At 35.1% G+C, this 25,885-nt stretch overlaps 1 protein-coding gene across 4 annotated transcripts in view; it reads right to left on the bottom strand.

Annotated features, from left to right (window-relative positions):
* The window catches only part of LOC117601759 (protein Wnt-11b-2), a 31,887-nt gene that overhangs the window by 973 nt on the left and 5,029 nt on the right, over positions 1-25,885 (bottom strand). The window contains exons 1-4 of one of the 4 annotated variants that reach the window (XM_034318941.2): positions 18,467-18,569; positions 15,566-15,807; positions 3,367-3,719; positions 2,974-3,245 (exon numbers count right to left, since the gene is read on the bottom strand). In XM_034318941.2, the coding sequence (XP_034174832.1) occupies positions 2,974-3,245; positions 3,367-3,719; positions 15,566-15,689 (749 nt within the window). In that variant the 5' untranslated portion in view covers positions 15,690-15,807; positions 18,467-18,569. The other 3 variants (XM_034318939.2, XM_034318942.2, XM_034318938.2) reach the window with 3 other exon arrangements.

Genomic DNA, 25,885 nt, shown 5'->3' on the forward strand with positions numbered 1-25,885 from the left:
ATAATCTGTCAGTATTTAAAAAAAAAATTACGTATAATCATAATAAAAAGAAGTGATGTGTATAACGAAGGAAAGCGCGTCGATGTGGCGTCAAACTCCTTGATCAATGTACCACTTTGCTTTCAAAAGTCACAACGTATCTCAATTTCAACGAAATGATTCCATTTTGTAATTTATTGCTTTATTTACCGCAATAAATATTCTTACATTTACAAAAAGTATTTTTTAAAGTTTTATTTAAAAGACAACCTTCACTATTTGTTAGCTCTTCAAAAAGATTCAAATCGCTCAATTTTAAGAAATTTATTCTGGTTTAAAAGGACCATGAATTTGCGGTTCACTATACCTGTCATAAATTTCACAAGTTGTGTTACCAGCATAAAGGGTAGTGAATTAAAAAATAATTAAAACCCACGGAATTCGAAATTGCTCAATTTGCGACTTGCGGTTTCTTCAAATAGATTACTATTATTTGTACTACGCAGAGATGAGAAGATGACGAGCGGAAGGAATGCGGTTAGGATTGGTGGTATAACGATAAATCACACATCACGCACACGTATTTTAGATGGTCGCGCATTATTGGCCGATGTGGTTGCATACTAATCGCGTCGCCTGACACAGAAGGAAAATGAGACCTCGTAACAAAGTGAGATGACACGAAGTCAGCGTTGCGATGAACTTTTAATGCGAGGATCAATTCAGTGGTTCGAACACTAAGGTGCTAGCTGTACAAAACTATTTTTTCATGTTTTTTGGCTTATTTGGGGTTCTTATCATTAGAATAAGTTGTGACATAAAAATATGACTAATTAAAGGAAAAAAAACAAAATTACGGTATTACACTGTAGCTATAAAGTAAAAAAAATGTAGAAATGATAATACACAATACATAATAATCAATAAATATAATGAAAGAACAAGTACGTTATTTAATCTCAACTATGAGCTATGACTGATTATGTAAACTGTATTACAAACTAAACCTACTCACTACTTGAGTCATCAGTACCCGAAGAACATTCAGTAAATTCTGATGATTGCTCATCATTATCAGCAGCAGTGCTAACAACTTCTGTTTGCAAGTCATTTATTTCCGTATCTTTTTCTAATAGTTCAAGTACCTCGACGCTTAACGAGCTGAGTTTTTTTGACACTTCACGAAAGGTACTTATTAACAGGTCGGAGGTAACTAATAACATTGTTAGCAACTCTCAATTAGTATCGGATCGTGTTGTAATTTTGGTATGTTTCTCTCTGAATCTGCGGCAATCTTTATGGCGTGCTTCTTGAGCCTCTTCCGACATTTGCCCAATAGGTACGATAAAAACTTTGTGACTGACTGGCGACGATGACTATGATTCGATTCGATTGATTGTTTGAAATGAAAATCCAGGAATAAAAGACATGGGTTACCCGTCGCAAAAACATTTGCAGAAAGAAGGCGATGTGCGGCAGTTTATGGCTTCATAAATTAATTACTACAGGCCAGCTCAGAATTTTTTAGGATAGTGAATTCATTTACAACGACAGAAATTCTGAATTACTTTATGATAGGTACCGCCATGTGGCGAAGACGAAGCCGATGGCATTTATAAGGATCGTCGCAGGGGTAATAATGCGATAACAACAATAACAATAATAACAATAACGGTAAATAAACACAAGAGAAAAAACAAGATAACAATAACCACAATTAAAAACAACGAAACTGTGAATTATAAAAAGAAATCATTAACTAAGTAAGTAACGAGCGTATCGGTTGTACTGGTATATACATATTATATCACGGGCGTCAGCGTTAACTTCATTTTAACATTTAGCATACTTTTGCAAAGTTTTGCAAGTCGAGTATGGTATTAAAATAAAGCAGACAATCTCTACTTTTCATAGGTACAACTTTCATAGCGTGGAACGACATGGAACATTTACCGCAGTTCACCAGAGTCCATAACTGCGACGCGCAGGTTGGAAGATGGTGGGGGAACGCAGCGAGCTCTTTGCTAATCGCTTTCCACTTCGTTTGGGAGTATCGCCAATCAGGGCGAAGATGCGCACTGGAGAAGCGCGAAGAACGAAAACTGGTCTTTTCGCAGTTATGGACTCTGGTGAACTGCGGTATATACTTCTTCATTGACGATTCGTTACATTATGAAAATTTTTGATACGAATTAATAACTTAAGTCGAAGTTAGATTTACAAAAATACAAGAAAGGTATTGATGGTTTGGGGTGATTAAAACTGAAATATACCTTTTCAGCTGCTATATTCATCATCAATATGAAACTTAAGTGCATTTTAACAAACTTATAACATATTCCTATCGACCATGGAAATGCACTCGATTGATTAGTGATGAATTGTCCACTCTTACATCGTACTTTGCCTGGTCTGTACACATTTACGAAAAGGTTGGAAGGTCTTACAATATAAGAATTTTAACCTATGGTTATTATAGATTACATAGAAACAATTAGTTTTTATTAATTTGAAAATGAGTTTTGTTCGCCTAATTCAGCCATTCGAACCACTGTTGGACAGGGCGGAGTGTGCGAAGTGCTCCTTTTGCCCCTATGCCATCCCGCTAGTCATCTTCTCACCTCTGCATAGTACATGAAAGTCGCCCAAACTCTGATAAACCATCGAACCTGGCAATACTGCCAATAGCGTCGTTATTACAAATGCATCTGGGGCAATCCTACCGGTGAGTGGGAGGAATTGACGGACACTTGTGTATTAAATTACCCCAGCTGAGCCAATCCCCTAACAATATCGGATGTATCTCAAAACCGATGCCGCAAGTCACAAAACGCTAAAGTAATATTCAATTTGTTTTCGCATAAAGAATCTACAGCTAGCTGATTGTATTACTCAAGTTTGAAGATAACTAAAATCGCGGGAGAATGAATTCTTGGACGAGAAAGGGGTTACTGTACTTTTTACTAGTTTTATTAATTCATAACACATATTTACCTGCTAACAGTTCCGAGGCTACCCCTCTTTTTATCAGGAAGACAGTAGTCAGGACTTTTGGTGGTATATAAGAGATTATCATGATGATATAAAGGTGGTAACCTTCCTCCTGATCTCGATCGAACTTCTACTGCTGTTGCGTATCTCCGAAGTAAACGACTGCCAGCGGCAACTGGTCCTGAAGAGCCAAGTCCTCTCCAGCAGGTACGTACACTACACGATCCAGACACTCCATGGCATTTACATTCCAGGGTTAAGGACTGTTCTACTGCCTTACAGTAACAGTATGCATTAGAGTTATGTACGTATTGTATTAATTAATTTTTTTCTTAAAATGTACATTTTATTTTTACTTTTTGTAATTACTGCATATTAATAAAAATATTTAATTACCCTTCGGCCAGCACGGTTGTTGTGCATGTTAACAGCGTGCATAAATTTTGCTGTTACGCCTGTTCCAGGAGGAGTTGCACCCTGAAGAAATCTCTTGGCTATTCGCGACGCTGATCTAACGTCGTCGCCGCAACCTCCCCATTTGAAGGAATTTTTGATTGACGGTGAACCAAATGAAACTGAGGTGGCGGTAAAGGACGAAGGTGAAATCAATGCAGACGGCGATGGTGGTTCCCTTCGTGGAGGAGTAGCACAAGAACAAGCTGCGAGATTACCCAAAGCACATCCTCTTGCAAGCCTCCAAACTGCTGCTGCAGCCGACATTGCGTAAACGAACGCTTGTTCTCTCGTTCCTATTGTACGAAAAAATTTATGTTTTAATATTTCAATTCTAATAAAAAGGAATGATACTATGAAGGTAATTCATAAAGTAACTGACTATAATACAGTGCAGAGTAAGTTTCATAATTGTGCGCTGATTTTGTTTTCAACACGCAATTGTGTGTTGATTTCTTTAACTCATTTATCTGCTGCTTTTGTCTTCTTCACCTTATACCGTATCGTCGATGATTATAGTCCGTCCAACGAAACGAGTCAGTAAATGTAAACAAAACAGCTGCGTGGTGTTCTCGCGATGGATGTTAGCGGCACTTACTATTGGCTGTCAAGTGTCGAGTTCAGGACCAACTTCCGGCGGTCTTTTGCCGTGAGCCTTTACTTGGAAAGCTAGGAGGGAACTTAGCGTTTTTCAAATACGCACATAGCAAAATCCTGTATACAGGGTGCGCAAAAATTATTTGTCATGATTATGGGAGATGACTTTACACCTATTATTATTGTTTTAAAAGAAGTAGCTTTTTAATTTAGTAGTATACAACGATCGATATACGGTAAGCCGATCCTGCTTCGTGCCCAAGAATTTGTATACATTTATTGACTCGTCTCATTGGACGGACTATAGAAAAGACTTAAACATCGAATTGGTGAGTGAATATATTATTATTGCAAGTAATTCTAGGATTCTAGATTATTAGTATTGATGTTGTTATGTGCGGCGAACGCGCGTGTGCTCGGGACGCTACCGTGTGTAAGAGTCAGCTGTTGTATGAGTGTAAAAGTATGTAATGTGGTAGTGTGGTAGCCGAGCAATGTGATTAACAGTAACGTAACGCGCGTGTGACGCCGTAAAGCCAGAAAATTTATCATAACAATATCTATTATTATTGGGCCAAAAATATTGTGAGTTCGGGGATACGCTAATTCCATACGGGCCCTCTCATCAGATCGTTAATATGTATTACAGGATTGATAAAGGAGGCTAACAAAAAGGTTATGTTACAGTAAATGAGAATCGATTAAGATGAACTAAAAATAGTACATTATAAAATAAAAATATTAAAATATAAAAGTATATAAAAATAGTATGTTATAAGAAAAATATTAAATTATATAAAAATAGTAGATTATCAAGGTATAAAAGAAAATATAATAAAATGCATATGAAATAAGGAATACAATAACAAATTTTTAACAATGAGAATACCAATTTAGCTCATTAACAATAACGATTGAGACACACAATTGACGGTTACGATATGCATATATATAATTAACACAAATATAAGATTTCGGAATTTCCAGTTTGGGAGCACCGAAATCAAATACTGACTATTGGAAATTCCTCGCCAAAATATTCATAAAATAAACTGGAAGGGTAAAGGAAAATAACCCACCGATATTTATATGTATATGTATAAAATTTGCATCTGAGTTTGAAAATTCTACGGTCTGCTAGTCGTCTGCTGATCCTCTGTTGGAATGCCTGAAGAGAGAGAAGAACGCACACACGTTGAACTATTGCACCATTCGAAATTTTGAACACTCGGACTATTGCAAAATTTATGAAATTTAAATCTACGTTATTATTAATGTAAACTACAATAAAAAAAACCAAATGTAGTAGAGAGAGAAAAACAAACAAACTGTGTTTCGTCTCGGGATCACCTGTCAGACTCGTCAGTAGGGCTGACAACAGACGACCCCTGCCCCAGACACTGTATATATTCGAGCAGCATGCCGGGCGAACGCTTGCGAGAGCACGGTTTCTCTCGCCGCCACCTAGCGCTCCCCGGCCCGAACTCAAGGCGTCCGGGGAGATGAAACCCTCCATTAATCACGATTACAACACTTTAAAATAAAACAATATTGAATAATTAAAAATAAAATAAATTGAATTAAGGATTTTTATTCGCGAAGTTAAGTCTTTTGCCCCACTTGTCACTTTTCAAGCTAAGTACAAAACTCGTCTCAATATTGCTCCGCGGACCCACCGATACGCACCTCGCGATTGTACGTCGAAGAATGTCGTAATCTGTACCTCTCGGAATTGTTTACATTGCGTTGTGCGCCTAACGAATTAGGCGGAGGTGTTGATGCGTGAGGAGCAGGGATTCGCTAATCGGTGGTGCAGTAGGGACATGTGCGTTTCTCTCTCTATTTAATCTTTCTCTTTCTAATTCGAGTATATCCCTTTATTCTTCCTGTTATAATCAAGATTTCGATATTCATTAAAGTATGGTATATTTTATAAGATTTGTTTCGATCTGAACATCATAAGAAGAGAAATGTTTTCCAAAATTAACACAAATTACAGCTGTAGTTCCGAATGTCCCCGGTCATGGACCGACATGAAAGCAGGGTTGGTTGGGAGCAGGTAGACGACTCCAAATATAAAGTGGTATCTTCGGCTTCCTATTAGTTTCCGAGATATTAATTAAAATCTTTTGTACAATACATAGAATTTTTCCTGTACAGACACAACTAACACTACCGTCTTCGCTGTAGCAACCATCATCGTCAAGTGTCGAACAGTCGTTCACATCATAGCGATATCGGCTTCCGTTTCTATAGGGTGTTCCATGTAAAATCCATTTTTTTTAGTTACATTACGTTATGTTTTATATTTTATTACTAATTCTCAAGGAAGTAAACACATTCGATTTATATGTAGGTTAGGTTAGGGTAGATAAATTTCCGGCCACCGGAAAGCGGCCGGCAACGCTACAACAGTCGTCGTATCTCCAAAGTTTTGAATAGGACACCCTATAGATAGTCAGGTTGGAATCCCCGCTGTGTCAACGGCTGTTCGACACTTGACGATGTCAGCTTACTACAGCGAAGACGGTTGTGTTAGTTACGTCTGTATAGGAAAAATTCTATGTATTGTACGAAAGTTTTTAATTAATATCTCGGAAACTAATAGGAAGCCGAAGATACCACTTTATATTTGGGGTCCCCTCCCCCCTTCTCTTCAAAATTTCATCTTGATCGGCGACCGGGGACATTCGGAACTTTATCCCAAATTACTAAATCTAAACGAGTGATAAAATTTTGAATTCGCATCTTGGACTGGCTGGCGTGGTAGAAATACAATATTACAGAATTTAATGAATTAAAAGAAAATTTGAATTATTATAATATATGTATGGAGAATTTTGATCATCTTCGCGGAGCCGATAAGGAATACTCCAGAATGCTCCGCACTATCGGGATCACACGGATGATGTTTTGAGTTTACATGGGACATTTTGGTAAAGGAAAGAGTTGTTCAAAATCATCCCAGCAACCTCCGATTTCCCGGTGTTACAGTAGTTACGAGACACCCTGTATAGAACTCTGAGTACAGAACAAAGGGTTCAAAAATGTAATAGTTTTGTTTAATTACATATGTGTGTACAGGGTGATTCTCTCGTAACACAACACAAAAGCCGTCCCGCACAATGGAACCCTGCTGTTTTTGCGGGTAAAGAGACCCAGGGGCCATATCGCCGGACCCAAAACTGCTTTGTGTGTGTTTATGGCTGAGACAAAGACAAGAAACGGAACAGCAGGAGTTCCATTGTGCGGCATGGCTTTTGTGTTACGTTGCGAGAGAATCACCCTGTATATTTTCTTCATCTTCAAGCATAAAGTCTTAGAATTTTGTCCAAGTAAAATTTTATTATTTTTGTTTAAATTACAGAATTTCTTGCGTTATTCATTTAATTTATGAGCTTTGTTTTTTAATTTTGTTCGGTGTGCCTTTCTTAATAATCCTCCCATTACATTCAACATAAATGATAACTCATTTACGATGTTTCAAGATTCAGTCCTATTAAAATTTTGGGTGTTGGAAGAGCCATAAATTTACCATTTTCTTCCATCCTCTTTTCGAATGTCGGCGATTAATGAGACAAGAGGGCGGTATCTGTGCAGCGTTTTCAAGTGAAATTGGTAATAACCAGTCTACCTTTAGCGTAGACCGCATTCACAATCTCTTCTCTGTTCGAAATAATTGAAGGAAAGCTGATTAGCATACCGATGTATCGCGTATCGAAGAGGGGCTTTTTCAGTCCTTAAATATTATATTAAGCAACTATGTTTTTCATTAGCACTGACGATGAAACCCAATGCCGCTTTCTCAGTTTTCTCATTAACAAAAGATCTTTGCTCGAGAACACTTTCATTTATAATGTAATTATCATGAAATGCGAATAGCTGGTAGAAAGGAAGAAACTGTATAGAAATAAATATCAAATAACATAAAATATAGATTCAACCTTTTTAAATAAATGAATGTTGCAATTTACATAAATATAATCGTACTGTTTCAGGCTATAATTGTGATAAGTGTATAAGTATTGCGCATAAGTATTTCGGAACATAGTAATATTACTTCCACATATGTACAACTCTTAAAAAACCTAATTTTGAAGATATTGATATTAAAATTAATTTAGAAATAATTAATATAATTTCAAATATTAAATATAAAATATAATATATTAATTCAATTTTAAGGTTTCGAAACATAAATTTTTTAAGTTTTCGAAGTTCATAGTTCAGATTTTAAAGTTTCAACATCCAACTTTAAAAATTCAAAATTCATCCAAATGAAAGATCTTATGGTTCAAAATTTGAAGATTTCAAATGTAGTTTGAAATTTTTGAAATTTAAGTATTAAGTTTCCAAAATTGAAATTTTAAAATTTTTAAATCAAAACTTTGAAGTTTCGGAATACAAGGTTTTAAAAAATTTTAATACCTAATAAAATAAATACTACATAAAAATTTCCCGAGTAAACATTTACGTGCGAGTATTGGAATCTTCAACCCCTAAAGTGCCTCAAACTTCTCCTTTATTTTTTCCGCAATTAGTAGGTTTATACATATACTTTGCAAGAAATTGGATACAGCTTTCTAAATTGCTCCAGCGTTCTACCGGATTCCAGTTTGTCCTTTACTGTATGCCAAAATTGTACTTTTTTCTTTTGTATTAAGATAGTTTTAATTGAGCGACATTATTTAAATTAATCAGAAAATTTCGTACAGTCAGAATTTTACAACCAAAAACTATAGAACGCATTAAACACGGGGCTAATGCAGTGCTTTCAAAAATGTTTTTTGACTTAATTTCTTATTATCTAAAGTTAATTATTTATCACAACTTTCAAACGATGCGATGCTACCAGCTTCATCAAATTATTCTTTTAAAGTTTAAGTTTTAAAAATGTTGCTGGTACTATATTCACAAGATGTCCCAGAGAAACTGATAATCCCTTAGAAGGTTGGTTTCTGGCTTCATTTGCCAAAATGTTCGTTAAAAAAAGCAGTGTCCAATTAGAGCTCAGGTTGACCCGCAAAATAGTTGGTTACTGAATACATTCGAACCGTGATCATGAACAAGCGAGGCGGCAGCACGTCGCGTCGGCACAATTTGCGGCTTTGTTTTCGAGATATAAGCAATTGAAAAGCAATTGATAATTGGAATATCAACTTCCGAAGCGCGTGTTTCACTTTCAAATAGCTGACAGCTGAGCAGACAGCCAATTTTCTAATATTATGGGTCAATGTCCGAAGAGAAAGACGTGAGAAAAGATAAGGATATACACATTCCTAGTCCTTTAAAACCGTAAATAAGTCGTTAACCTCAGGACAAGGTAAATGTGCATCCTTATCTTTTCTCGCATCTCTTTTTCCGGACACTGACCCAGGATATTAGAGAACGGGCTACCTACTCAGCTGCCAGCTGTTCGAAAGCGCAATAACCACTTCGGAAATTGATATTCCAATTTTTAATTGCTTATATCTCGAAAACGAAGCCGCAAATTCTGCCCGCATACTGCCGCCAGGCTTGTTCATAACCACGATTCGAACGTAATCAGTAGCCAACACTTTTGCAAGTCAGCCCGCGCTCTATGCGCGCTCGAATTAGACAGTGTTTTTCGTTAATAACTTAAAAAGGAAGCCTTAACCAACATTTTGGCAAAGGAAAAAATTGTTCAGAATATCATTCCTTCCGGGAATTATTACTCCCCCTGGGATACTCTGTACACTCCGCACTGTGCAATTAAATATATTTTCAAAATTTGCAATTACATATACTTTTTTTAAAGTTCAATGCTAACCTGTACAAATCCAATAAATTGTACTATTGTAAGTAAGTTACTTAAATATTCTTATTGAAACCTTATTGCTTGTGAGCAATACACCCATATGATTAGTTATCAAGGTGAACTTGCAGAAAAGGTGCTACCTTTCCGATATCGATGATTTTTGAACATATTCTGAAATTCGACATTTTAAGCAACATCTTCCCCCTACGATATACAGAGTGTCCGACAACAGGTGGGAGATTTTTTAAGGGGTGATTCTAGGGATCAAAATAAGACGAAAATCAACAATAACGAAAAAGCGTTTGCAGCTTTGCTTTCCAGTAATTAACGTTTAACAATTCTGTTAAACGTGCTATTCTGTTTCTCGGTACTGCAGCAGTCGGGATCTCTTCTTGATTATGACTGTACCCACCCCTGCTGACCTGAGGTTTAGTCGTCGGTGATGGGCAGATTGCAGATTTTAGGCGCTCTTTTACTCAAATTTTTAAACGTTAATTACTGGAAAACAAAGCCGGGTGAACTTGTAGAAGAGCTACTGCCCCTCCGATTTTGATGATTTTTAAATATGTTGTAAAATTCGTCATTTTAAGCAACTTTTTTCCTCTAAGCTATATGTTGGACTCGATTAGTTTGCAAGATATTCGCGAAAGAATATTGTTACTACTACAGTGAATTCTGCCTATACGTATGCGCCCGTGGCCATGTGTGCGTCGGCTCTCTTGCCTACTGTTTCTGTAAGTAACAGCATGTGGTCCGGCTCCTAATCATACAACGGGTGAGCTGAAAAATCAAATTATAACATTTGACTCGCGTGGCGGGCCGCCGACAGGCGGCCGGAATATTATTATGATCTAACCTACGCGTATAAGTAACAAAAAAATAAAGGGGAAACTTCCGAAAGGTCCCATCACCCCAGGACAACCAAACTTCGGATTTATAGTAATTGAGGGACGAGAAATCGAATGAGACATTTTCAGAACTGGCAAATAATCCGTTCTCGAGATATACAAGGTATTCTAAAAGTGCGGAAACCCCCTATTATCTTCATAAGAACGCATTTTCACGCAAAATGACTAACCTAACCCTAACCCCAACCCTAACCCTAACCCTAACCCTAACCTAGGTTAGGTTAGTCATTGTATGTGAAAATGCGTTCTTATCGAGGTAATAGGGGGTTTCCGCACTTTTAGAATACCCTGTATATCTCGAGAACGGTTTATTTGCCAGTTCTGAAAATGTCTCGTTCGATTTCTCGTCCCTCAATTACTATAAATCCGAAGTTTGGTTGTCCTGGGGTGATGGAGCTTTTCGGAAGTATACCCAAAATAAAATACTGTTACTTACATGTCCAGATTAGGTTAGGTTAGACCATACCAATATTCCGGCCGCCTTTAGGCGGCCGGTCACCCAAGTCCAATGTCAAAATTATTGAAATTAGTTAAATTTAATTTGAAGCTCACCTGAAAAAATCTGAAAAAATTCACAATCATAAAGAAACATGGCTAGAATATTCTAGAATTTTTTCAGTGTCACGTAGACAGACCGTTTTTATCAAACGTGTCTCCTTTCAAATAAGCTTAAACATCTGGAAAGGAAAACTCTCGGGCAAACCGACCATTTACTCTCGTAATAAACAGAAGGCCCACCGATAGCAGAACCAAACACTTGGGAAAGCAATGGGTCCGCCGTAATCAAATAGCAGATGCAACCACTCTAAACTGTCGCAGAGGCAGGTGGACCCAGCCTGATCACTCGAATAGTAACCAGACCACCCTTCTTAATTAGTATATAAACCCGTTCGTACCAACGATCGGGGGCAGTACCAGAGTTCATCTCGTGTCGAGCACGTCGTGTACGGTAGTGAGTTGGTTACTATTAGGGAGATCGGGTTGAAGTCCCCTTCGAGCAACATTCACCTTATAGAATCCGCGAGTCGTGTTTCTATTTGGCATTACAATCAACCACACACAACACCCCCGCATTGCCAGTGCGTGAACACCGAGCATAGTGGAAATAGGTAATATACCACATTATACACCTATATTCGCGACAACAACATCTGTAATAGACCAAGATTGTAGAATATATACATTGCTGTGTCAAACCCACATTAGCATTCTCCTTTAAACCCAGTGAAACCTTGTGACAGTTCCTACCACAATACAATCTTACCGCTCGGGTTGTATTGATAATAAAATAAGTTACGCGGCCGCCAATCAGAAAGCCTCTGATAGCCACGCGCGCTGCCAAGCCGTCGGCCACGTAACATCAGATTTTATGAATGCCATTAAATAGGGAAAATATGGCAAAAACCACTTTTTCTTTCTCACCCTGTAACTACCCTCCCAGTTGAGATACAGGGTTGAAACTTGGTGTACAATGGTTTTTTATTATAAGCTATAAAATGGTGCATTGCTGAATAAAATTGGCTCAAGGGCACTTTTGACTATCTTATCCTGCTATACCCTTTGCTGATTGTGACACCTTTAGGTATGTTTTCGTCTATTGTTGATACGTATATATTGAAGAAAATGGGACTTCGAACCCCCCCTTGCGGTACACCTTTGTACGCTTTCCTAGGATTGTTTCCTGTGATGTCTGTGAAGATCAATCTTTCACATGTTACGTGTTTGATTTTAACTAAAGAGGCGGGGCAACCTATCTTGGCTAGCTGATTGAGGAGTATGTCTATGTTTACGTTGTCGAATGCGCTGTTAATGTCTAAAAATACCGCTAATAGGTCTTTTTTGTTGCTGAAGGCTTCTTCTATGCTAAGAGCTAGTTTGGTTAGATTGTCAGCAGTAGAGTGACCTTTTCGAAACCCAGATTGCGCCCTGGGGAGAATATTATTGTGTTCTATCCACCAGTCCAGTTTGTTTTTTACTAGGGATTCGAAGAGTTTGCAGAGGCAAGATGTAAGGAAAATAGGTCTAACGCTTTTACCGTCCGGTTTATTGATGAAGTGTATGTACGATTTTTTTCATTCTTCTGGATAGTTGTTCGTGGCGTACATCTCGTTAATCAGATCCAGAAGAATGAGTTCGAATTTGATAGGGATTTTTTTGATGGTTTCGTAGTCTATCCCGTCGATGCCAGGAGCTGAGTGACTGGACTTGTTTTGCAGAGTACAGTTGAATTCCGCAAAGTCAAATGGAGAGTTTAGGAAGTCGTTTTCGTCACAAGCTGGAAAGCTACGTGGATCGTTGGGAACCCAAGGGGGGCTGATTTTGTTCAGGGCTTCGGTGATTTTATTATTCCATTGGTGGTTCTCGGATGTGTGAGTTGGTGTGACTTTGACCCACTTGTTTTTTAGGATCTTACTGGTGTTCCAGACATAGGTTTTGTTGAAAGCGAAACTTAGTTTTTCTGCAAAATCTTTGAAATTGTCTCTTTTTTTCTTTTTAAACGTTTTCCTAGCTAGGGCAGATGTCCGTTTATATTCTATATGATCGTGGAGATTTTTGATAAATTGCCATTTTTTTAGAGAGGCTTTGCGAAGTCTTTTAACCCTCTCACACTCCGAGTCCCACCAAGGGACGGGGTTTCTGTGGGACTTAATGTTAACCGTTCTTTTTCTGGGTGTGTTTAGCTCAACTGCTGTAGTCACAACCCTTATCCAGACGGAGTATTTTTCCTTAGTCGGTAGCGTGTCGTATTCGCTTGTCAGGAATTGATAATAGTTATCATCCAGGTCTATGCAAACTTTTTCCCAGTCAGTCCTCCTACAATTAGATTTTATGTTGAACGATTTTTTACAATATACCGCCTTTTCTAAGTTTAAGTGTATGAATATTGGGTAGTGATCAGAGCCCCAAGTGTCGTCGCTTACTCTTACATTGATTTTATCGGCAACGTTGAGAGAGGTCAAGGTTAGAGGCGGAATTGTCTTGTACGTAGGTAGTGGAATTAGGGTTGTGGAGGAACAGGTTGAATTTGTTAAAACTGTTAAGGAGACGCTATCCGTTGGAGTGATTTTTCTTGCAGTTCCAATTTTTATGATGAGCGTAATCGATCTTTCTTGAAGGTTTTGAAGCCACTGTGGAAGCTTCTGAGAGCCAGGATTCCACACATACGAAGAGGTCCAGATCCGCGAGGATCTTGCAGAGTTCTTCTTTCCTAGGGTAGATACTTCTTGGGTTTCAGAATAGGCATCTCAGATCTTTTTGGTTTGGAGTGGGCATTTGGACGCGGTTTGATGGATGTACTTGGCTTGAGGTGGGATTAAAGTCCAAGGTCGAGATCTGAATCACAGTCTGATGACGATGGAGTGAGGTTGGTAGGGGTTGTGTTCGAAGCATTCCCTAATATGTTGTTTATTTTCTTTTATATTCTGCTGATCCTGTTTTTAGTACCACTGTGTTTGAGTAGTGGGTGGATTTCGTTTAGCATTTGTGATATAGCAGCCACGTCCTGTGTTAGCCCGTTTGCCGCCCCTACTGGCTATTTAAAGGATAAAGTTTACGCGAGAGATTCAACTACAGTGACTGATATGAAGCAGCGTATTATTGACGAATGTGGCAAAATATGTTACATTAAATAACGTAGGCCAGTCCTTACTTCATCGATTTAAAAAATGCTGTGATGCAAATGGTCGTTATGTTGAACCATACTTGTAAATAAACGCTAATGTCAATACGAATTTTAGAATTATTTAAATTGAAATATCTCCTAAACTACCAGCTTTTCGATATACATAGGTCAGTACTTTTTTATAGTACCCCATTCCATTTAAAAAAACTAAGTTGACCTTCAAATCTCCTAAGCGCCTCTATCTGAAGAAAAAATCTGTACACCACGTAATGAGCTCATTGAAACCAAACAACTTTTGTCTGAAACATTTGTTTCTATCTCCAAAAATGTAGAAATTATTCAGGTGGCTTGCCTTAGGCGACTCACCCTGTATATGTATATTACTGGTGGGCTTAAAAATCAAATTTAACTAATTTTAATGATTTTGAATCTCAGTCTGTGTCTGGTCGCCGTTGGGCGACCAGAATATTACTTTAGTCTAACCTAACCTAATTCACTGATTAAGTAGATTAGATTAGGTTAGGCTATATTAAATTCCCGGCTGCCATCATAGTTACGATACGTTGAAATCATGAATACTTCTGTACACAAGGTACGTATTGGTCGCAGTGCTGTTGCCTGCAGAAACAGTAGAAAAGCGGCGATCCCATACTAATGTGTCATGTTGTCACCGACACACACGAATGGGCAGAATTCAGTGGTTAGTTGCGACAGTTCTTCGAAAATATTTCGAAAACTAAAGCCGAGCGGCGGTTATATGTATAGGAAACAATTGTTCAAAATGTTGATTTCTACAACATATTTAAAAATCATCGAAATCGGAGGTGCCATCCGTAATTTAAATAATTACTCTATTTTCTCCTAGAGAATATGATGCTATAATAAAAAATTGGGGGTTCCATTTAAAAAAATAAAGTTGACCTTCATATGACCTTCAGGACCGCCCACTGAAAAAATTCATTCCGACCATCTAATTTGCCACCTGACACATGACAACTTTTGTCTGAAACATTTTTTCCAAAAATGTGTTATTTAGAAGATATTGACCTGTCTCAAGATATGTGGACCACCTTGTATACATATTTTGAGGATGGTCAACAAAAATAGGATCCAAAGATCAAATAAAATTTGAAAATTTACATTCTATTACCTGAAAATTGGTAATTCTGAATTATCGTTATTCATAAAATTATTCTATCTGAAAAATCTATTATATTATGTTGATTTATAACATACCGGTAAGTAATTCAGGTGTATAATTCGGTGCACGCTCGATGCTGCTGCAGTTCCACCTACGATGTCGAAATGCTTGCTGACATACAGTCGAAGTATCTTTTGCTGCTTGCACTAAGCTGGGCATCACGTCTGGTGTTGATCTACACGCTCTTGCTTGTTTTCTTTCTAAAAGACCGGAACTTTTGGCGCTTGTACATGTTTCTTTCGTCCATACATGATCATTTCCTGTACGGCCGAGAGCTCTAGAATAAAAAATGTAACAATATCTATCTATAAAGGGGAATGGAATAAGGGTGGTCACTATTGTTATTATAAAACTAAATGTACTTCCAAGGGTGCAATCGTTACTGTTTACGTTCTGCAATGCGTTCCGCGACACCATTGAACGGTTTCAATTATTATAGTGCACTTAAAAATAATTAGTATTGTTTGTTTTTAGATTCCACCGATGTTACAGTTTGTATGCAGTACAATAATTTCGATACTTTTTCTTCGATTTAATTTTATCTTAAGTATAATTAAGATATAAAGCCAAGGGTGGGAGTACATTTAATATTTTTCGTTAAGATACTCGATTAATTTTATCAGTTAATGCTTATCCGACCATTGGTTGTTATCTAACTGGCATTGCATCCAACATACTTTCTTACTAATAAAACACATTTAGTTACTGAATACTGATGTACATACAGAGGAATTTGTCTTGCTAAAGACAAAAGCAAATGTAGCCTTCTTAAAATTTTAATTTTGAAGATTTAAAAATCTAGATTTTTAAACTGCAGTATTCAAGGTTTGAGGATTTTGAAATTCAGGTTTTGAAGTTTCAAAATTCAATTTCTAAGATTTAAAGTTCTAATTGTAAGATGCAAATATTTAAATTTCAAAAATCATTAATAAAATCAATGTTCAATAAAATTTTCCGAAGAGAAGATATTTTCCCTAGCGAAGCCTGCTATTCTCGATATTGTATATAATTTTGTATGATAATGTTTAATGTTGCTGTTAATATTGAATTTTGGGTAATTATTTTGATCACGGACGGCACCTCCGATTTCGATGATTTTTAAATATGTTGTAGAAATCAACATTTTGAACAACTTATTCCTATACATATAACCGCCGTCCGGCCTTAGCTTTCAAGATATTTTCGAAAAACTGTCAAAACTATCATATTGAATTCTGCCCATCCGTGTGTGTCGTAACAATGTACATTGAGTTGCATTGAACTTGTCGCAGTGAAGTTGGCTACACATTTACGCCGTGTCGGTGAGTCGATCTCGCCTATCGGCTCAGCGACGCGGCGCGTGAAGGTGGTAGTGAATTTGTAGCCAACTTCACTGCGACAAGTTCAATGCAACTCACAAGGGGAACTACCCAAGTGTTACACTCACTTATTAATGAAACTTTGCCAGCTTGTAGAGCTCGTCGAGCTGAACACGCCTATACCCCGTTTTGTGGGCAGACGACTAATTGTTTAAAAGATATTAATAATTAAAGTTAGTTACTACTTACATTGAGAAGTATGACAGACTCACACATACAACTCGCAATCTAGAGATCCACGGTTCAAATCCTTGATTCCCAACATTTTTTTTTTTTTTTAATGATAATATGTCTCTTTTTGAATAACTATTACATAAAAATTATCATAAAAAAAAAATTTTTTTGGAAACCAAGGATTTGAACCGAGAACCTTCAACTTGCAAGTCACAGATCTGCTCCGTGGTTAAACACATAATTCGTAATCTAAAGGTCCTCGGTTCAAATCCTGGGTTCACGTTTTTTTTTTATATATATAATTTTATATAATTTTTATGTAATAGTTATTCAAAAAGAGACAAATTATCATTAAAAAAAAAAAAATGTTGGGAACCAAGGATCTGGACCGTGGATCTCTACATTGCGAACTGTATGTGTAAGTTTGTCATACTTCAGAATGTAAGGAGTAACTAACTGTAATTGTTAATATCTTTTAAACAATTAGCCGTCTGCCCCCAAAAGAGGGTATAGGTGTGTTCAGCTCGACGAGCTCTACAAGCTGGCAAAGTTTCATTAATAAGTGAGTGTAACACTTGGGTAGTTCTCCTTGGCAGTGTACGCATTAGGATGGGATCGCCACTTTTCTACTGTTTCTGCAGGCAACATCACAACGATCGATGACCAATATATATGTATGTATTTACTTATGTTGTGTACTTCTGTATTTATGATTTCAACGTATCGTAGCTATGATGGCAGCCGGGAATTTAATATAGCCTAACCTAACCCAATCTAATCTACCTAATCAGTGAATTAGGTTAGATTAGGACAAAGTAATATTCTGCTCGCCTTACGGCGACCAGACACACAAGTTGAGATTCAAAATCATTAAAATTAGTTAAATTAAAGCTCACCCGTTATTTACGTATATATATATATTGGTGTCGGTCGCCGTGCTGCCTGCAAAAACAGTAGAAAAATGGCGATCGCACACTACGCGTAAGATGTAACACGGATGCACATGAATAGACAGAATTCAACGCATTAGTTTCGACAGTTTTTCGAAAATATCTCGGAAACTAAGGTCGAGCGGCGGTTATATGTATAGGAAAATATGTGTTTACAACATATTTAAAAATCATCGAAATCGGAGTTGCCGTACGTAATCTAAATAATTACCAAATTTTGTATAACGTTGACGGTATCGACGATTCCGGGAATACGTACGTTTTGATAAAATTGACTATACAGTTAAATGTGGTTGCAGATGCGTCTCGAGTGTTCTATGAGTTCAATCAGAATGTAGTGGATGAAAGTCAGCCGATAGTTTTATACGTAAAAGTTACTTGAAGCTGAAAACTAGGCTTGCACGGCAAGTAGTAAAAGGGAAGCAAGCAATGGTACGCGGTCATAGTCACCGACCTAAATTCGAACCAGCTCCTTGCGAAGATCCGCAATAAGAGCACACGGGCACTCGGTTGCTTTATACTCTATGGGCAATTTCATGTGCACGCTTATTCTGGACGTAACGTGACTATTATTGCCCCACTAGCAAAGAGGAGGTATAACAAGAGGCGACACTCCCGGCGGCACCTTTGAAGTCTTCGATTCGTTATCCCTTTGAATGAGTTGTATCAACGAGCGGGAAGTTTAAATGATTTGGATGTAATACTTTCATTTCATAACAATTTTTAATAATTAGAAACCTTTCTGCATTGTCAATTTTTTTGTATATTATTAATCGAAGTATTTACATTAATTTTACATAATTAAAAAGTGGGAAAATAGGAAATATATTGAAACATAAATTATATAATTATACAATAAGATGAGGAAAGGTGTTGGATAATATATTTAAAGGACATTACAATATTTATAAATTCAATACAATGTGAAGTTTCCTATCTTTTCTTATTTCTTACACACGTTTTAAAATCCCTATTATTATACATATATTCCACAATATATGCTATGTACGTAAACCTACGTACAAACTGGTCCAGCGTTCACGACCAAGAACAAAGATTACCGAATGGACATATAAATGGGTTGTATCACTTTGTCTTTTTCTACAAGTAGTTTCTCTCTCAAACATGGCCTCTTGTTGTACCTACTGTTTGCCACTAGGGCAGACAATAGCAGTGAAAAGTATTTTTTGTACATTGCTAATTTCATGCACTAAATGAATAACAAAGTGCTTATTTTTCCGTTTTTCCACTCATCGTACATTAATTGACGTCTATTAAGTTATGCATAAGGTAAGGTATAATTATAATAGTAACACAGTTGAAACGACAAATCTACATAATTTTATACCTATCGAATAAATGTTTGTATAAAAACTTTTATTTCTAAAAAAGAAATTAGGCTGAAGATTCATCAATTATATACGCATTCCATTATGAATCATTATTGTGTGTATGTGTGTCATTCATTCTTTTAATTTATGTTGCGTAATGACATAATGCTTCACATATGTATATACACTCAAAAGTTATGACTTCATGAATATGTTAATGTAATATATAAACTGTAGGAAAGAAATTAGGTTTCGTGTTAATAATTTTACTCTTTCTTCAATGTCTTGTACGTTTATATATGCTATAATTAATCCGATAATCGTAATCGTGTAAAACAATAACTTGTTCGATTTTATGATTTTATAAATGTTTGTATATTCACCCCACGACGGGTTATATCATTAAACAAAAAGTACAACTTTTATTTTAATAAGCATGTATTTGACAAACATTTGAACGTAATTTTTCAATTCCTTCAGAAGTAGATTTATTGATTCTAGTTGAAAATAAAAAATATTAATTGGCATCTTGATCTTCAAAAGCTGTCATGAAATATCAACCTCAGAAACATTTCATTGTTCCCTGTATACGTATAAAGTACATCATAGAACTATCACTTTAATAATAACACTACTGATTTTTATATTATTACTATTGACAACCGGAATAAATACTGAAACAAACAGTGTTAGTAGTTACGTATTTTAATAATATAAAATGAAACTCGCGTGGGATGAAATTTCAACCATTTCAACAATGCTATTGAGGAATTGAGCTAAAACTTTATGTAGAAGGGTCAGACTGTATTCAGTACGTTTATATATAATATTTTACATTTTAAAAATGAGTGAAAATTAGTTTATAGAGATAGGGGAATACAATAACAAAATTATTTTAATTAAACATAATTGATGACGAAGTATATTACAAAAAGAATTAAAAATGGTAAAAAGAAGAAAATTGTCAACATCAAATAATTTTATATTAATTTGATAAAATTCTTTTTTTTTACAATAACATTCACAAAAATTAACAAAATTTGGATTGTGAAACTTTTGAATTATTATATCCTGAGATTTAAAAGTTTAGATTCTAAAACTTTGAGCTTCCGAAATCTTTACACTTGAATTGTTAAATTTTGTAATATTAAAATTTGAATTCGGAAATTTTGAAATTTAAATATTTGAATTGTAAAACATTTAAGCCTGAATTTTGAATCTTGGGAAGCTGGAAATTTGAATTTTTTAATTTGAATTCTTAAAAATATCGATATTTAAGTTTTGTAATTTGAATTTTGAATAATGCAAAAATTGATATAGTATGGATTCGTTGACTAAATATTTGATGCATAATTGAAAGAAATGGTAAAGATGTTTGTACAAATAGGTAAATGGCACAAATAATAGTAGTTTATTTCCGAAAGCAAAGAATCTCTATTACTTGCTTACAATTAGTGGTTTCGAAAAAATCGAAAATTTTCAATATAAAATCATATTGAATGAAGATAGTTTTGCGTAACCGAGGGATAGTAAGTTTTCATGTAGAGTTCAGTGGAAAGCTATAAATCAGGGGTGAATTTCGAAGATTATAGGGTGTGAAGCTGAAAGGTGGCTTTAAGCGGCGTGGATGGATACGGTGTATTGCCATGGTGCAAACCGTGCGAAGAATAATTACAGACACCTGGAAGTCGAAATGGCTGGAGCACGGATACGTCTAGACGTAACAGCCCTGCGAATGGCCGGCTCACCAACCCCGTGTCAGGAACCTACCCTCGAAATTACCCTATCAAAAGGCTGTAGCTCTAATTCATTATTCCGTCGCTTACTGCTATGGAGAATGTCGTTTCCAAGATGCCGTTCGCCTTATATGCTGCTCGTCTTCGTTCATGCCACTCCCGGAACTTGTTATTTGTTACGTTCAAGAAACAGAGCAACCATAAATGTTCACCTTTTCTGTTTTCTTCGCTGCCTTGCATGCAGCTCGAAGCGATCTTGTCTTGCCACGCACGCTTCCTTCTCTTCAACTACCATGTACATTTGATACGTTAATTACCGTTCAAACCTCATAAATGCGAGTTAAGTTATTACCTGTGAGAAAATGTTCGTAAGATGTCAAAACCGAAATAGACACATATGTATAACCCGATTCCGATGAGAACATTGAATTTCAATTTCTTTTTTTTACTTTTCTTATAATTGGGTTTAAATTCAAAGAAAGAAACACGGACAGAGCTTAAAGTTTTAATTCGAATAGAAGGGCAAAACTAATGATGGGGTAAGAAGAAGCAAAACGGCTTGACTTAAATTAGGTCAAATTTTAGATTCCTAATTGATTAGTTTTTTATAGTTAGTTCAGTAAATCCAAAACGAAGAAAAACGAAAATACTGCAATTATGTTCATACATATTAACATAAAAAAAATTTTTTTTTACATATTTTAATTTTCCTTATTTAGTAAACATTTTATAAATTCAATACTCGTATATACCTATTTATTTATTATACACGAGCGAGTTGTAATTATGCACCTAATGGAATATATCCACAATTCATTTGTTATGAAAAATATTTGAAAGTGTGTATGTATATTTCAAATAGGTTGGACTTTTCTTTGTTTTAGATTTTTTAAATTAGCTAACGAATCAATCAACCAAAAAACTAAAATTTTCCCTAACAATTCGGAAAAAAAAAATATGGCAAACTAATTAGGATTCTTATTCTGGGATGAACCAGGACCTTTAGCTTTACTAACAATATCAAATCTTTCACATCGTTTAATTCCAACTTAATTCTAGTTGCATTATACATATATTGCACTTCGAATAATTAATTATTTCTATTAGCATAAAATTTTGGAATCTCAGAGTGTTGGAATGTTGAAATTTTTTAATTTTTTAATTCTGAAACTCTGCAACTTTAGAATCCTGAAAGTTTGGAATTTTAGGATTCCGGAATTTTAGAACGGTAAAGGGACCAGTCCACATTTTTAGGGAGGTCCATTGGTCCATCATAGCCCGTATCTAGTTACTTTAGTGCCCTTACGTTCACGGAAAATGGTGGTTACTTATTACTCGATAGGTTGTAGTATAAGAAATTGTACTAATTATTCCACATTTTGTTTGAGATATTGAAGAAAGGAAAAAAGAACACGAGAAATAAATATCCTTGTGGAAATGGTTAGGAAAATATGAAAATAATTTAAAAAGAAGACAGATTGAATGTTTCACGAATGACACTTGACAGATTCAGTATACAATTATGCAAATTGCTTGTTTGAAACACGCTGGCTAACGGACGGTAGTTATTTCAATCTAAAGGTGCAATGCTTTTTTTTTTACTTTACTCGTACAATAATGGCTTTCTCCTGCCTTCAAAACGCATTTATTCAATAAAATGTTATTTTATATACATATATATAATTATTTATTTAAACATCCTAAAAAAGATTTTTTTTAATTTTCTTCTTATTAAACACAATATTATCAAATTAAGCAAAAAATAGCTGACTAAACAGTTAAGAGGATTAAAAGGTAATTTAAAATCATTCTTCAGCATGGATTACAAAACTTACATTCATAAATCATTCGTAACCAATACCGTGACGGAAACTACCTGACATCAAATTAAAAAAGTGTGTGTCGAAGCTTTTTACAAGTTGGTATATATCATGTCAATAATCAATTTAATTAGCCAATGAACAGATTTTCGAAGCAGTCTTAACGATCGTAGAAAGATCTTGTCTCGCGAGACCACCTAGCACGTAACAAGTCTGACGACTTGTAGAAAAAATTGGAAACGAAGAATATCATTTGCCGATACACAATCATCATAGATTAAATTAATGAATCCAGTTCCTTTACAAGAGTTACATCGAGTTTTATTTACGACATAAGATTTGTCGTTTTCCTGGCTATTTGCTACATATGTACGTAGATTAAATAACGCGATATGTATGTATATTTCAGATTGTAGATTAAGTAGAAATCAAAAATTACAAAAGCCATTATTAATTATTCGAGGACGAAACAGTTCTAAGCATGAAATTACGTATCCATCTTAAAGAAAATACTGTTTTACTTTAAACCATACACATACGTATTGTATAACATACATGTACTAGAGTCTCAGAATTATAAAGTTTTAGAATTCTGAAATTCTAAATTCTAGATCTTTGGGATTTTAGAATTCTAGAATTCTACACTTTTAGAATTTAGGAATTTTTTACTTCAATCTGTATGTATTTACAGCTTTAAGAACTTATTTTTCAAAGGTGTGAATAAATTTTTTATTTACCATACAGATACTTTATAAATGCACACAATACAGGTTCACTGTCCATAAATAAGATAGACAATGAATACAGTGAGTGTAGAAATTTTCGAAAATCGCGACTTTTTCATCTAATTGTAAGAACATAACTAGTCACGCTCTTATCGTTAGATGAAAAGTCGTAATTTTCTGAAATTTTAATTACTTGTAACTGCTAAGTGCATTGACCGATCTCGATGAAATTTTCAGCATGCACATAACTTATTTGAATCTACGAAAGACATATTTTAAATTTTCATTATAGGCTCACATAAAAAAGATGAAAAATTACCCTTCACTATATTCTTTCACAGTTTCAACAAATTGTATTTCTTAAAATGACAAAAGCACATATGTTTTAAACGGTGTCCAAACACTTTTTACACTCACTGTATGTAATTGCATGTAATTACGTCTTTAATTTGTTATTAATATTTCATTAAACTTTTGACTTTAAAATTTAAAATATTGTATTTGAGAACTTTGCAATTTAAATTTTGAAACCTTGCGTTCTGAAATTTTTTAATTTTAAAATTCGAATCTTTAAATTTCAAAATTTTGAAACTTGATGTTTGGAAACGTAAATATGTGGATACTGAAATTTAAAAATTCGCATTTCTAACCTGAGAAATTTTTAAATTTGAATTTTTCAACTTCGTATTCTGCAATTTTTAAATTCTTAAATTGAATTTCAAAACTTTGAAATTTTGATTTTCTAAGTTTTATCCTTATAAATTTAAACTTTGCAATTTTGAAACGTTGAAAGTTTGTATTCTGAAAGTTCACCATTTGTGGTTTAAAATATTTTAAGTCTGAAACTTTCAAATGTTGAAACTTGAATGTTGAAGCATTGTACTCTTGAAATTTTGAAAATTTTAAAACAATAGATTCAATAGCACAATGTATTGTAAAACTGATCATATAATTAATAATTTTATGATAGAGATACTATTATAGAAATTAATTTTTTATTAGAAAATTTTTACAATTAACTAACTACAATAGGACAAAACGTAAATAAAGGCAAGATTAATTTTTGCATACATATGTTTGAATATGTCCTTTTCACGAATAGTTCATGTTTCCTTCGGTAGATTACGAATGCATCCAATTATATGTTTATCCAATACATGTAAATAAAACACACACTCAAAACAGTTGTAACATAAGATGCAGCGGTTGTTAGCTTTTTCGTTTTGTTTTTTTTTTTTTAATATTTGAATCTTTTTTACGATATCCATTTTCTAAATGATCCTGAAAGAACGTGCCTATAAATTGGGAACGAACTCCTATACAAATTCCATGATGTGAACGTATGTAAGGAACAGCTTATCCTCAGGGAAATTCACGATCGTCCTTGGTTGAACATTCTTATGAAAATAAGCGGTGCTTAATAAAATTCTGTGACGTACGTTCCGAAATGGTAGGACACGCAAGTAACGCTGCTGTCGGCTGCAATTTCGAAATTCGTTTTGACCGGTGAAATCATAAAATGGCATTTTTATGGGGTTGATAATAGGTCGGCGCCTACGATTCTCGGTTATGCTTCTCGCGTGCGGTCACAAGTGGGTATAATAGAACCAAAAAGGCAACAAAACCCAGGTAGTTATATGTAGATAGGTTCATACCCTTAACCATTCAAGTTGTTTTATTTGTCTAAAAGGATTAAACACCACATCCATAATCTTATAAATTATTATACAACTTGAATATGTGTAAAAATAAACAAATACTTATTATGAGTATTAAATCAATATAAGACGAAACGTTTTTGAGATCAACAGCAATATACATATAACAGCAACTTGTTGATTCTACTGCAGGGTAAAATTGGTATTTGAAATAAAAACAATGAAACATCTAAACAAGTCCAGGGTGAATCAGACTCCTGCAAAAAATGTAAACTGGCTTTCTTGGCATTCTAAAATACTAAAATCTTACGATTCTAACAAGGAAGGATTCCTGACCCGGAAATCCTGATTTTAATGGAATTTTTTCGTTAAAAATTCATTCCGAGATGTCACAGTCACCTCTTAATGAGTTTTTCATTTTTTCTTTACATACCTTGTTAATCGTAAGAAATAGGAAGAAGCTTTTAATGAGCAGGGTAAATGACTTTAAAAGACCTATCAAACTGTAAATATGACGAGTATGATGTATACATGTATAGAAAATGAATACATATGCATATACGATGTAAGCATTTTAATTTATAATATTTATATCACAGATTT

The sequence above is a fragment of the Osmia lignaria genome, chromosome 6, assembly GCF_051020975.1.
Source record: "Osmia lignaria lignaria isolate PbOS001 chromosome 6, iyOsmLign1, whole genome shotgun sequence".
NCBI classification, from domain to species: domain Eukaryota; kingdom Metazoa; phylum Arthropoda; class Insecta; order Hymenoptera; family Megachilidae; genus Osmia; species Osmia lignaria.